The sequence below is a fragment of the Asparagus officinalis genome, chromosome 5, assembly GCF_001876935.1.
Source record: "Asparagus officinalis chromosome 5, Aspof.V1, whole genome shotgun sequence".
NCBI classification, from domain to species: Eukaryota; Viridiplantae; Streptophyta; class Magnoliopsida; order Asparagales; family Asparagaceae; genus Asparagus; species Asparagus officinalis.
The window spans coordinates 101,183,994-101,197,768 of NC_033798.1; the positions used below are offsets into that span (position 1 = coordinate 101,183,994).

The following is a 13,775-nucleotide window of genomic DNA, read 5'->3' on the forward strand; positions in this document are numbered from 1 at the left end:
AGGGTACGCAGTTAATCATTAACATTCTCCTTTCGTAGTTCTTTTAATCTGTCCAAGGATGAATATGATATACTGTGTTTTTGTCGTGTACGCTACCTGAGGAAGAACCAGTAAAGGCAAACTTTAAACAAAGATTGTCCAATCAACACTTTCAGTTATTGTACAGTTCAAGATTTAAACAATCATACGCTCATGAGAGCAGCAGTCTGAGCTAAACATTTACGTCAAAACTCAAAACCTCAGTAGAATAACATTCATAGATTATTCATTCTATTGATAATAATCTGAACATAAACTCGTTGTATAAACATTCGCTCTCAAAAGAATCAGTCTGAACTCCAAATGCCGCTAAGAACTCTGATATAAATCCACATGCTCAGAGAGGGGGGAATTAAAAGCAAAATGAGTTGAAATACAGAATCAAACTACAGGTCAAAATAACAGCAGCAGTAATTGAATCTTCCAATTTATTCCAATATATATATTTCAGCGTAGGCCTGCGCGGCTTTGTTAGATAACACATCATTATCCTCTCAAATTGGATACATTAGTTTTTTTTTTAAACGGATTGGAAATTTGGTAAGCATCTGACACCATCTAAAATAATCATTTTCTTATTGTTTCCTATACCTACGTGTAAGTCTGCATAAATTACAGGGAAGTGCTTTCTCCAAATGTAAGATCACATCAACTAATCCATTTCCATCCTTCCCCAGCGAACCACACATACCCTACCTTGAAATAAGAAAAGGGGGAAAGTGGGTGAAAATGCAAAATTTTTATCAACTTCCATCAAAATATATCATTTTCCTATAACTTCGGCTTTCTATTTTCAGTTTAAACAAACTATCGCTTCTCATAAAACCAGTTTCCACTCTTGAATTTAAAGCCGAAACCAACATGTACAACTTTTTTTTAGAAACACTCGGAAATCATTGGAAATGCATTTGTAATGGGGAAATTGGTTTCTTACAATTTGAGAAAACAACCACACGCGCACATAGAAGCAAAACGTATTGACTGCAAACATAAAAAATTTTACACCACACATACAAACGGTTGAGGAAAAGGAAAAATGTTTAGAAGTTTTAATACTCAAACAGTAACTCATTTATCATTCATGTGACTTGATGATCACTTTAGATTGGCATGCAAGAGACAATGGAAATGGTGCATGGCCTTCTCAACAGAGGGTGCATATCTCCCGAAAACGTAAGCTGGGGATTCTAAGCCTCGTTGAACACCTTCACATAACGCAATGTCTTCTATCTGCAACAGAGTGCACATTGATGTTAAGTCACTAAGAAATAATAAAGAAAGAAAATTTTACTAGGTTTATTCACCTGGACTCTTTCACTCTCCTCTAAACTCCTCCCAATGAACACCTTCTCGTCCTGGAGAGGTTGAACACTATTATAATTAGCTTAGTTTAACAGCACAACCCTCATTGATAAATCAAAGAAACGCATGAAAAATTATCTGTATCTTAGGATACTAAGTAACAATTAGCAACATTCAAGAGGCTTAACTATATAGAGAGAAGCAATAATTAGTAGTTTCCACTAAGATCAAACAATCTACAAGCAAGGCTAGGCTTATGGGAGCTATTGGCTTGGTTAGAGAAAGAAAATACTGCAACCAGCAGTTACCAGTAGAGAAGAATCAAGAAAGTAGTCAAATATCACTCGGCATTTTGTTGCACTCAGGGGAAATACCAGATTAGTATCCATCCAAGGGCCATATCTGTGTATAAACAAAAGATATAAGAGCTACCATCTAGCATATAATCTGACGATGGGTAACTTTTTGAGCAGTAGCATACCTGTTGATCATAAAATTCGGATAAATGAAAGCATAGAGTGCTTTTGATCCAAGTCTGTCAAAGTCATCTCGCTCTGTGGAATCACTTTCACACCATTGAATACTAACCTTCTCAAAAATCTATGTAAGAAGTCAGGTACAGGATGATACTATATGCCATGAAAATGTGCTACCAATAAGACTTAAATATGCACACAATGACTGGAAAGGCCACTAACAAAATTTGTCTCATGGGTTAAACATTTCCTAGACAGAAAGAAAATTTCGGAGGGAGATAAGAGGAAGCAAGGCTACAAAATATACAATAAAAGGAAGACAAAAAATTGCAAGCACGGTCAAAGATGCACTATTTTAAGCTAAACCACAATAGATCGTCAATGCACAACACTTATCTAACATTTGCAGCAGCTAACAGAAATTAATGCTGAAATCAGGAACACCACTGTCATTTCACTTGATCTTTCACATATGTGTGTGGTACTATATTATAATTGGCGAAATTACGATTAGAGTTTTAGTGACAGTACATCAGTAGTGTAAGAGTCAAGCTTAAGACCAGATGCAAGACCTCCATGAGCATATGGGACATGATAACCACCATCTAAATAGTTATCACAGAAGACCTGCATGACATCAAGAGACGAAAGGGCATTACATGAATCATGATAGCAAAGGAACAAGTTACATGTCTTTAATAATCTGTGCTCTGGAATGGAGACAAACCAGAAAAGAAAAATATTGGCATTGTGTGAAACCGAACCTTCCAATTACAATCAATAGTGTATTCACGCCTGCAGACATGCTTCAGTGAAGAATCAATTCCATTGGTACTCAATATTTCTGAGGCACTCCCCAACCATGTGCTTTCCACTGTCTCTTTAGCTGCATTTTGCTGAGGGAGGATCTCCCCATCTATATTAATCAATACAATAGGTCCCCAAGTAGCAACATTCAAGGGTACAAGGCCAAAGTCCTGTATTCCATGGTAGAACAAAAATGATGAAAATACCTATATACTTGGAATCAAACAAAGAAATAAGGACGATAAGGATGTTAAGTGTATAATTGCATCTTACTCCTTTATTGAAGTTTTTAATTCCTGTGATTCGGGTAGCCTTAAGCAGTTCTCCGTCTAAGCCATAAGTCCACCCCTAAGAAACAAGGACAAATTCAAGGGAGATAAACTCATAAAACATACGAACATTAGAAATAAACTCATAAAACATACGAACATTAGAAATAAACTCATAAAACATACGAACATTAGAAAAAATATTAAATAAATTTGCATGAAAACTATAGTAATATTTTTCTTCAGAAATGAATGTGGAATATCGGTCATCATCTTCACAATTTCATAAGGAATTCTGAACATAAAGCTCCAGGTAGCTAGATATATATGTTATGAAAGCAGCTGAGCTGTCTAAAGTATTAAATAAGTAAATAACATCCAAGAAAGGATTGCTGATATAAAACAGGATAGGGTGACTACAAACATGAATATGTTGAATTTTCTAAATGTGTTCTTTAGACTCTACCATTCAACTTTGTAGAAACTCACATGATAAGGACATTGAAAGCAAGATTTTTGCCCGCTTCCACGGACAAGGAGAGAGGCATGATGGCGACAAACATTGTGGAAAGCACGGAGTTCTCCATGTATATCCTGACAGATCACAAACTCTACATTTCCCAATCTGTTGTTTCATTAATTAGTTTTGTGAGGATTAAAAGGAACTTATATAATATGCAATCCAAGCAGTAAAGAGAAATTCATACATTTCAAGCTCTTTTTCAGTCAATTTATCTTGGACCGTGTAGTGTTAATTTAAGATGAATCTTGTTGATGCATTTAATCTAGGAACAATTGTGCCTAGGTCCCAAAAATTAAAAACTCGCGTGATAAAGCCCTTGCACCCTTGGGCCATGTGCAAAAGCCCTAAAAATTCAAATTAAATGTGCTTCAACCCTTCCACATCAGTAGTATACATCTCGTATACTGTATTTTCCCCCAAATCCTAAATTTTCCCCTCCTTTCATTCTCCACCACCAAAAGAGCCCCATCTCCACATTCTCTTTCCCCACAAAACCTCATCACCACCCCCATCCGATTCCACCACCTCCACTACTATGTCGCCAGTGATCCCACCATTGGTCCCACCGCCACTACTATTGCTCCTCCGTCCTCTCTCCTAACCTTTCTCTCCCTCTTCCTCCTCTTCCCCTAGGCTCGACATCTCCCTCGCCCTCACCATCAAAATTCGAAACCGTGACTTCTCTCTCAATTGTAACTTGATTGTCATCTCGATTGGGTACAGAGGGAGGAGGCTAGGATTTGTGACATCGGATGGAGGATGGTTATATGTAAAATGCATAAAGTTTAGGGGGGTTTGTGAAATGCCCACCTCTCTATTTCTCAACATGCAGTTCAAACTCCTCATATACGCATACCCCTCATATTCTTTCATGAACCCATATTTGATGAAAAGAAACCATGAAATACTCTCTCGATGTCTTCATTTCATTCTTCCAACTCATGCCCATAATCACGGAGCAGCAAAGAGAGCCAATCCACGCTATTTTTCTTTTTTTTCTTTTTTCCTTTTTTTAGTTTTTATGATGACAAGGTTGTTTCTTTCTTATGGGATTTTATTTTCGAAATGGTTTTCTTGGGTTTTGTTGCTTTTGTATAAACTGTGTTGGATTTGATTCCAATTTTTTGGGTTTGGACTGTACCTTTTTCATGTACTTATTTGATGGGTTGGAATCATTAGGGAGGATGATTTTGCTCTAAATATAGTTCAATTTCGGGGAGCAAATAAAAAAAGAGGAAATTTTGTCGGGTTTTTCACCTATTCAAGATTAAATGTAAAAGAGGAGGGATTCTGCTGCTGGCTCATGCCATCTCAGGTTGAATTGTAATTTGACTATAAACAGGGGAAAGAAACAATTTCTTGCTACTTAGCAGTTAAGTTTAAGAGTTAGGTGCTAAACATACGAATTACAAGTTACTTTTAACACACGTGTGTTAACTACATAGAGGACATGTTAATTTTAACAAATAGATGTTAAATATACGAGTTAACAACGAATTTTAAAAGACATGTTAATGATATCAATTAGTTGTTAAGTTTAATAGATATGTAAATAACTATATTACTTAGTTGTTAGATGCCTATTAACTGTACATATAATTTATAAAATTAACAATGATAATCTAAATTAACAACCAATGGATAAACTTAATACTCAACGTTCAAAATTAACATTCATTGTATCAACTTAATAATTATGCTATAAATTAATGAGTCAAGTTAACACCAGCTAGCTAAGATTCACAGCCAATCCTTCAAAGTTCACAATCAACTGATACAATCGCCTCTTTGTAACTTTCCAAACAACCATTCCCACTAAATTTCATCCAACCTCAACGTTTAGGAATTGCAAATAACCCTTAAAATTTTTTACAAAAAACCCCTGAAAGTTCTAGAAATTGTAAATAACCCCTAAAAATTTTGTAAACAAACCCTTGAAGTTCCAAAAATTGCAAAAAACCCTTAAAATTACAAAAAATGCAGATACCCCATTGTAAAGTTTGCAAACAACCCCTAAAATTTCTAGAAATAGCAAAAAACTCCCAAAACATTTTGCAAATAGCCCCCCAAAAAGTTTCAAAATTGCAAAAAAGCCCTAAAAGGTTGCAACAAGCCCCTCTAAAAGTTTCAGAAATTGAAAATAACCCCTAAAAATTTTGTAAATAGCCTCCTAAAAGTTTTAGAAATTGAAAAAATATTCCCAAAAAATATAGAAATGGCAAATAACTCCCATGAAATTTTGCAGAAAACTCTATATACTTTTCCTAATATTCCCTTGAAAATTTTACAAATATCTCCTTGATATTTTGCAAACAGCCCCTTAAAATTTGGGGGCTAACTGCAAAAGTGACATGGGCCATTATGAGGGGTATCTTGGGGAGGAGCTTGAGATTTTTTTTCCATGTGCTAAATTGGCCATGTATTTCGGGCTGAACCACAAAAGGTCATGCATTTGGGGCTTAGTCACATGGGGCAAGTACGAAGGGCTTAGTCACATGGGTTTTGAATTTTTGGGACCTTGACACAATTTGCCTTTAATCTGTCTATGGATTATCCAAACCTATACAAGCTTTTATCAGAGCATGTTACAAGCAAAATGTCTGTTTGAAATACAAAGGAAAAGTTGTAAATGTACTATAGCAGTTAAAAGACACAGTAGAACATGAAAAAGAAATAAACACATTTAATGATTCATAATTGATATAGAAATACATGTCTTTCTGGTCTGCCTGTACATCTATTCCATGGACGAAGAACACATGTGGAAGATATGACAAAGAAATTAAGATAAACATGGGTACATGACTAAAGTTACTTGGATAAGCCTGGGAATCACAGATATGAAGAAGCTTATTATGATAGTGAAGTGACTTGTAATAGAAATTATCCTTTTTTTCCTGCTTCTTTGTGGAATAAGGGCTGGAATGTTGAAGATTTGGGAGTTAGCAATAGCTGTAATAATAGACTTGATCAGATGAATCCTATCAATAGTACTTTAAATTACAAAAGAACTTGAAATGAGGCAACTAAGAAGTATACGATACTGAAGGCATCCCGCAGCGACTAGAAGAAAATAAGTTTGTAGCTAAACTCAAATTTTAAGTAAAAACTTTATCGCTCTACCCCTTAATTCATAAAGTAACAAGGTTGGTACCCTCCTGAGCGAAAAGGGGCGATTCTCCGGCGAATTGAGGGGCGATTCTTCGGCGATTTGGGGGCGTTTTTCCGGTGATCTATTCTTTGGGTGATCTTTTCTCCGGTGATCTTTTCTTTGAGTTTCACTGGTGATCTTCTTGCATCGTTGGCGCCTTATCTTTTTCATTTTCTTCGGAGATTTAGGGTTTTTTCTTGAAGATTTTGGATCTTGATTCTTTAGTTAGCTTTCTTGTTTTTCTGTGGCAAGATAGGTAATATTTTTTTGGTTTAATTCTTTGTGCTTCTATTGATTAGAAGTTCTTGAGTTGATTTCTTAGTTTTATCATGATTTTGATTTTCTGAAAAAAAAAGAAGAATTTGATGATGAATGGGCTAACTGAATTTGATTCAAAATTGTTTGTGGCCCATTGTATTTGGGGTGAAAAGAGCGTAAAAAATCCTATTGATTTTTCGAAGCCCAATTCTGAGCAGCCCAGTAAACCTTTTTTGGGAACTGGGGTTACTGTTCCAGGAGTTGAATTAACCTCAGTAGAGTTAAATTCAGTGGCTGAGATTGAGTTAGATAAAAATCTTGTTGATCCTAAGGCGGTGATTGACGAAGGCGAATGGGTTAGAGTGGTGAAAAGAAACCCTAGGGCGCCGTCTCCATCTTTGTCAAGAAAAAAAATTTCAGTCTCGTCTCGTCTCTGCGGAGGTCATTAGAAGAGATCGTCTTTGTTTTCGCTGTGGTGGCTCAAAACACATGGCGAAAAACTGTAGGGATCCGATCTTATGCTTTAATTGTAATAATTTTGGTCATGAGGCCAGAAATTGTAGCAGATCTGGTGCAAGGGGTCGAGGTACAGGAGGAAGAGTTGGTTTCAATAGAGGTAGAGGACAACCTGGAGGTAGATCTGCTAATGATGGTGGTGTTGGAGGCAGATGGGAACAAAACCCTAGAAATAATGGAGCGGATCGAGCAAATCCTTGGCAGTGGCGTCGAGAAAGGACGACTTCAGGGTTTTCAACGTCAAGGAACCAAGAGGTAGCTGTTCATCAAGATAAGGGTAAAAGATCGCTATCTAAAGTTGAGGAGGATAAACTGCATGAAAATTCTTCCAAGTTTCAAGACATGGGTACTCGAGATTATGGTGATCTTGAAGCAGAGTTGAAAGTCTCTGGTGAGCGTCCTCGTTTTTCTACTGCTATTCTTCGTTTTGAAGGGGAGATTAATTCTGATTTCCAGAAGTTTAGAAATTTTACAATTATATCTTTCGTTGAAGGGGGCAATATATCTCTAGAGAGGTTGGAACTTGATTTGAGAACTTTTTTTCCCATGAACAAATATTGGGATCTTCGTCTGTTTACTAATGGAGAGGTGCTGGTTAAAATTCAGCCTTGGAAACAAATGGAGGATGTGATTAAGATGGGAGTTATTTCTCTTAGATCATGCAAAATTAAGTGTCGAAGATGGAATGCTTGGGAAGGAAATGTTGTTGAAAAAAGAAATGCTCAGGTGTGGATTAAGCTGAAAGGAGTTCCACCACATCTGTGGAGTAGAGAAGCTTTTGGGTTAATGGTTTAGTCTTTTGCTGACTTAATGGAGCTTGACTCATTGACAAATGCAGGTACTGCTTTGGTTGATGTAGTTCTTTTAGTTAAATGTTTGGAATATATTGATATCCCTAAGATTTTGAAAGTTGTTGTTGGAAAAAATCAATATAATGTGGAAGTATCTATCATGTCAATTATGGGTGATTTTGTTGAAGCAGAAAAAAAGAAACAAAAAGTGGATAATTCAGAAGAAAATAATCAAAGTTCTTATAATGATAAGTGGTTTAAAGGAAGAAATGATAGTGGTACTGAGTCTTCATCTTTGAGGGATTCTGATTTAAATTCTTGGAATGTTAGACAAGATTTGAGGAACAATCCATGGGGTTCTCCAGCAGCCAGATTATGGAATGAAGCTAAAAATTTTTATCAAAAGAATAGTACAGAAAGGATTATTTCTGTACAGGATCTGGGTGGTGGCCATATTCCTGAAAGTTTTGGGGCTTCAGATGTGCTGGATGGTTTTGAAAATTCAGCTGAGAAAGAGGGGAGAGTTGCAGAAGTGAATGTTGAAATGAAGGATAATTTTATGCTTCCTGATCAGTTTTTCAACTTTCACAATGAAGAGAGAGTAGATTTATCTAATAAACAGCTGGATAAAGAGGGTGATAGAAATGAGGATATTGTTGTGGAACTGAAAAGTCAATTATCTCCTGTTGTTATTAAAGAAGATTTTATAAAAGAGGATGATAAAGGTAAATCTCTTATGATAAGTGGAGTTGAAGATAAGGGTAATTGGTTTCTGGAGTCAGCACAGGAGTTTAATATCAAGAGGACTGGTTCAGAAAAAGAGGAAGAGATTCTGTCAATTCAACCTCTCAATTGCTTGCCTCCTCCAGAACATGAGCTTGTTACAAGCTCTAAAGTTGCATACGTTCGTAGATGTTCTAGATTCATGGATCTGGAGCCTATGTCTGCTTTGGACAGAGCTACTACAAGGGCAGCTATTAAAAACAAAGATGTGCAAGCTCAATGTATGTCTACTTGTGGGTCAAGTGATTTTTTTCCTGATTTGGATACTTCTTTTGTTCCAATTTTATTTGATGATCTTTCCAATAAACAGATGCAAAATATAGCTTCTAAATGTGCTATTATTCTTGAGCCTCAAGGGGATTTTGACCCCTTAAAAAAATAAGGATAATGGAAAAGGAGAGGGCTACTATTGAGTAGTTTCTGCTCTTTATTTTGAATTTGAGGAGTTTTCTGTTAATAAAATGTTAGTTACATGGAATGTGAGAGGTCTTGGTCTAAATGTTAAAAGATTTGGGGTCAAAGATTTTTGTATGTTAAACAAATTTGAGATTATTTGTTTACAAGAGACAAAATTGAGTTGTGTTGATGATAGAATTTTAAAAAGTTTGGGAGGCAGTGCATTTGATTGGGTTTTTTTGCCCGCTAATGAAGCCTCAGGTGGTATTATGATTGGATGGATTAATAGTAAATGGAAAAAAATTCATGAGTTAACTGGACAGTTTGTTCTAACTGTAGTGTTACAAAACAAGAGGAGTGGTGTTAGATGGACTATTTCATCTGTATATGGTCCTCATTGCAAAAGTGAGAGAAGTGTTCTTTGGCAAGAACTTGAAGTTGTTAAAACCAGGTTTCCTAGACCTTGGTTAGTTGTGGGTGATTTTAATGTTACTATTACTGCTGATGAAAGAAGAGGTAAAAGTAACCATAGAAAAGATATGGAAGAATTTCGTGAGGTGATCAATGATTTAGAGTTAATTGATAGTCCTTTGCATGGAAGAAAATTTACTTGGTCAAGTAAAAGAAGATCTCCTACTTTCGCTAGGTTGGACAGAGTTTTTTTTAACTCTGACTGGGAGGATTTGTATCCTTTATCTAAACAGCAAGGCCTTAGTAGTCAATTGTCGGTCGGATCATGTTCCTATTAGTTTTGACTGTGGGGATAATCAACAGTTTGTCAAAAAGTTTAGATTTGAAAAAATCTGGCTTCAATCTGAAGATTTTAAAAAAAGAGTTCCTGTGTGGTGGAATTGAGCACCTAAGAGTTTATCTGCAGCTAAAAACATAGTTGGAAAATTAAGATTTATGAGAAAATGCATTAAACAATGGACACATTCTAATTTCTATAGTGTCAAACAGAAGAAAAAAGATTTGTTAGATAACTTGTTGGAATGGGATGTTATTGAGGAAAATAGAGATTTAGAAGATGATGAGTTGATCAAGAAAAATGATGTTGTTTCACAGTTGAATGAAATTTTGTTTCAAGAAGAACAAATGTGGAAACAAAGGTCTAAAGCACATTGGCTAAAGGAAGGTGATAATAATACTATATATTTTCATAAGATTGCAAATGGCAGGAAAAGAAATAACTTGATAGCATCTGTTTTTATTAATGATATTGAGGTTACTTCTGAAGAGGGTATTGCCCAAACTTTTTCTAATCATTACAGTCAGATTTTTGGGCAAAAGGAGCCTCATAGATGTCAACTTGATTGGAATAAACTCTTTCCTTTGGGGGGAATGGGGGTCAAGTGAAAATAGAACAACCTTTTTCTGAAGAAGAGGTTCATAAAGCTATCTTTGATATGAAAGAAGATAAGTCTCCTGGTCCAGATGGCTTTTCGGCTGTTTTCTTTCAGGAATTTTGGGAAACTGTTAAATTAGATATTATGAGACTTTTTGAAGAATTTTATGAAGGTAGACTGGAGATTAATAGACTCAATTATGCTCATATAATTCTTATTCCTAAAAAAAATGAGGCTTCAACAGTTAATGATTACAGACCTATTGGTTTACTTAATGTGATTTACAAAATTATCACAAAAGTTTTGACTAATAGATTAACTCCTAAGCTGGAATGTCTTGTTGACCCAGTTCAGTCAGGTTTTATAAAAAACAGATTTTTGATTGATAGGGTGGCAGCTGCTCAGGAGATTATTGATGACTGCTTTCAGAATAAGAGAAAGGGAGGAATTCTTCTGAAGTTGGATTTTGCCAAAGCTTATGACATGCTAGATTGGGATTTCATTCTGGAAGTTTTGAAGGCTAAAAAATTTGGAAGTAAGTGGATAAATTGGGTGAATTTGTGCTTAAAAGGAGGTCTATCTGCCATTAACATAAATGGAAAAACTGGTAGTTGGATTATGTCCAAAAGAGGAGTTCGTCAAGGTGATCCTCTTTCTCCACTTTTGTTTGTTTTGGCAGCTGATACATTTTCTAAAATGCTGAATTTAGCAGCTGAAAATTCTCTTATTGAAGGATTGGGTCCTTCTAATATGAATCAAAAGGTTTATTGCCTTCAATATGCTGATGATACTCTTGTTTTTTGTAAAAACAAAAGAGAACAGTTAACAATTTTGAAAATGATTTTATACTGTTTTGAATAAGCTTTGGATTAAAAATAAATTTTAACAAGAGTTTGCTTATTGCTCTTGAAGATAATGAGACTTTACAACATAATTTGGCTTACATGTTAAATTGTAAAAGTGAAAGCTTTCCTATTACTTATCTGGGAATTCCTTTGAGACATGGAAAATTAAAAAAAGAAGATTGGTCTCCTTTAATTGAGAAGTTTGAGAGAAGATTAGCTTTATGGAAAGGAAAGTCTTTATCAAGAGGAGGGAGATTGGTACTAGTTAATGCTGTTCTTTCTTCCATGCCTATTTTCTGGATGTCTTTTTTCTCTTTTCCTGGGTGGCTTGTTGACAAAATTGATAGGATGAGGAGAAGGTTTTTGTGGACTGGTTCTTTGGAACATAAGAATTCTTCTAATTTAGTTAAATGGGAGGAAGTGTGCAAACCCAAAAAGCTGGGTGGATTGGAAATTATAAATTTGAGAGTTATGAATAAAGCGTTGTTGGGGAGATGGATTTCGAAGTGGTTTGATAATAAAATGGAGTTTTGGAAACAGATAAGTTTTTACAAGTATTTTGAGAACAAAAACTGGACAGAATATTTTTATTCTGGTAAGAGATCTTTATCTCATTTCTGGAAGAATTTTTTTTAATAATGTTGAAAGTTTCTTGTGCAGTACTTGTGTTAAAGTGGGGAATGGAAATCAAACTCTGTTTTGGTTTGATAAATGGTCAAGTACAAACACACTAGCTTCTTTGTTCCCTGCGCTTTTTCATATTGCAGAGTTTCCTTATGCTTCTATTAGCAGTTTGAGGAAAAAAATTAATAATGAGTGGGTTTGGGATATCAAGTTTCAAAGACAACTGACTGGAAATTTGGTTTTTTAATATTTTGATATGTTGAAGAGTATTATGTCTGTTAACTTTGTTCACAGGGAGGATAAAAGAATGTGGAACTGGGAAGCAAAATGCAAGTTCACTGTTAAATCATATTATCATTTTCTTACCGATGGAGGAGTAAGGTATGCATATATCAATCTTTGGAAACTCCCTGTTCCTTTAAAAGTAAAGTTTTTGGTTTGGTTGGCTTTAAGAAGTGGTTTAAACACAAAAAAAAATTTGGAGAAGAAAGGTATTCATACAGATATGATGTGCTGTTTTTGTTCTAAGGAAGAGGAAAATCATATTCATATTTTTGTTAAATGTGAGTTTGTATACTCAATCTGGAGGTCTATTCAACACAAAATGAAAATTAAAAAAGATTTTACTGTATATTCTTTAAAAGAAATTTGGAAGAGTTGGAAGGATGAGGATCAAGTTAGTGGGAACATAGAAAGAGATGTGATTATTTGTTCTCTTATTTGGTGTATTTGACAGGAAAGAAATGATAGAATTTTTACAAATAAGAGGAGAAGATCATTAGAACTTTTGAATAAAATTTTGACTTTTACAAAATTTTGGATAGGGTCACAGATTTCTGATCGTGCAACTAGATTACAAGAAAGGAGGAGAAAGAAGGCTGCTGCTAATGCCGAGAGGGTTTCAGTTCCTGTGGTGGGGGTGATAGACTTGCTGGAATGAAAGCTAAGCTGGAAGTTTTTTGTGATCTACTTTGTGGTTTAAAATTGAAAATCTTGTATAACAGTTGGTATTGGGCTATAGTTTCTGATATTTTGTTGCTAGATATCAGTAGGAGAGAAGACTTAGTGAAGTTTCTTATTTTGTAAAACTGTGGTGATCTAGGGTACTCATTCTTGGTTGGGGATGAGTGCCATTTTTTTGTAACAACCCTTTTGCTTAATTTAGCTGGCTGGATTACTACTTTGGTAATCCATCCTTTCTCTCAAAAAAAAAAAACTTTATCACTCTTGTCTTAAATTACTAAATGCATAAATCTACGCCATAATTAGAGTCATTCATCTAACTTTGTCTTAAATTACATGGTCATTGCACTACTTTACTAAGAACATACAATTAAACAAGATATACATCGTGGATGAAGGCAGAAACTACCTTCCGGTGAAATAATCATGACAATTCTTGATTTGCTCAGTGAAGCCTGAAAACAAAACACATTGCGCAATCGATTACTTTGCAGTGTAAACGCAAAATAGCAGTAAAAAAAGTAGGGGTTTTGATTTACCAACTGCCTGCCATCCTCGAAAGAAGACGCGATCGAATTCTAGGGCAAGAAACGAGGGGTCAGTGTACCACGACGCCGGTATAGTTACCGCTTCCTGAAGAGGGATCGTCGGATCGAAGGAACTCAGAAATCTACGGCGGTGATCCG

The 13,775-nt window shown here is 35.4% G+C and overlaps 1 protein-coding gene across 1 annotated transcript; it reads right to left on the bottom strand.

Moving 5' to 3' along the window:
• Window positions 943-13,770, bottom strand: LOC109842258 (choline monooxygenase, chloroplastic; the record flags this gene model as incomplete). Its single annotated transcript, XM_020411157.1, has 10 exons — window positions 943-1,269; window positions 1,344-1,394; window positions 1,650-1,743; window positions 1,823-1,941; window positions 2,349-2,444; window positions 2,582-2,794; window positions 2,898-2,972; window positions 3,383-3,518; window positions 13,499-13,544; window positions 13,629-13,770. Coding segments are annotated over 10 exons (1,107 nt in total), but the record flags the coding sequence as incomplete, so codon positions are not given.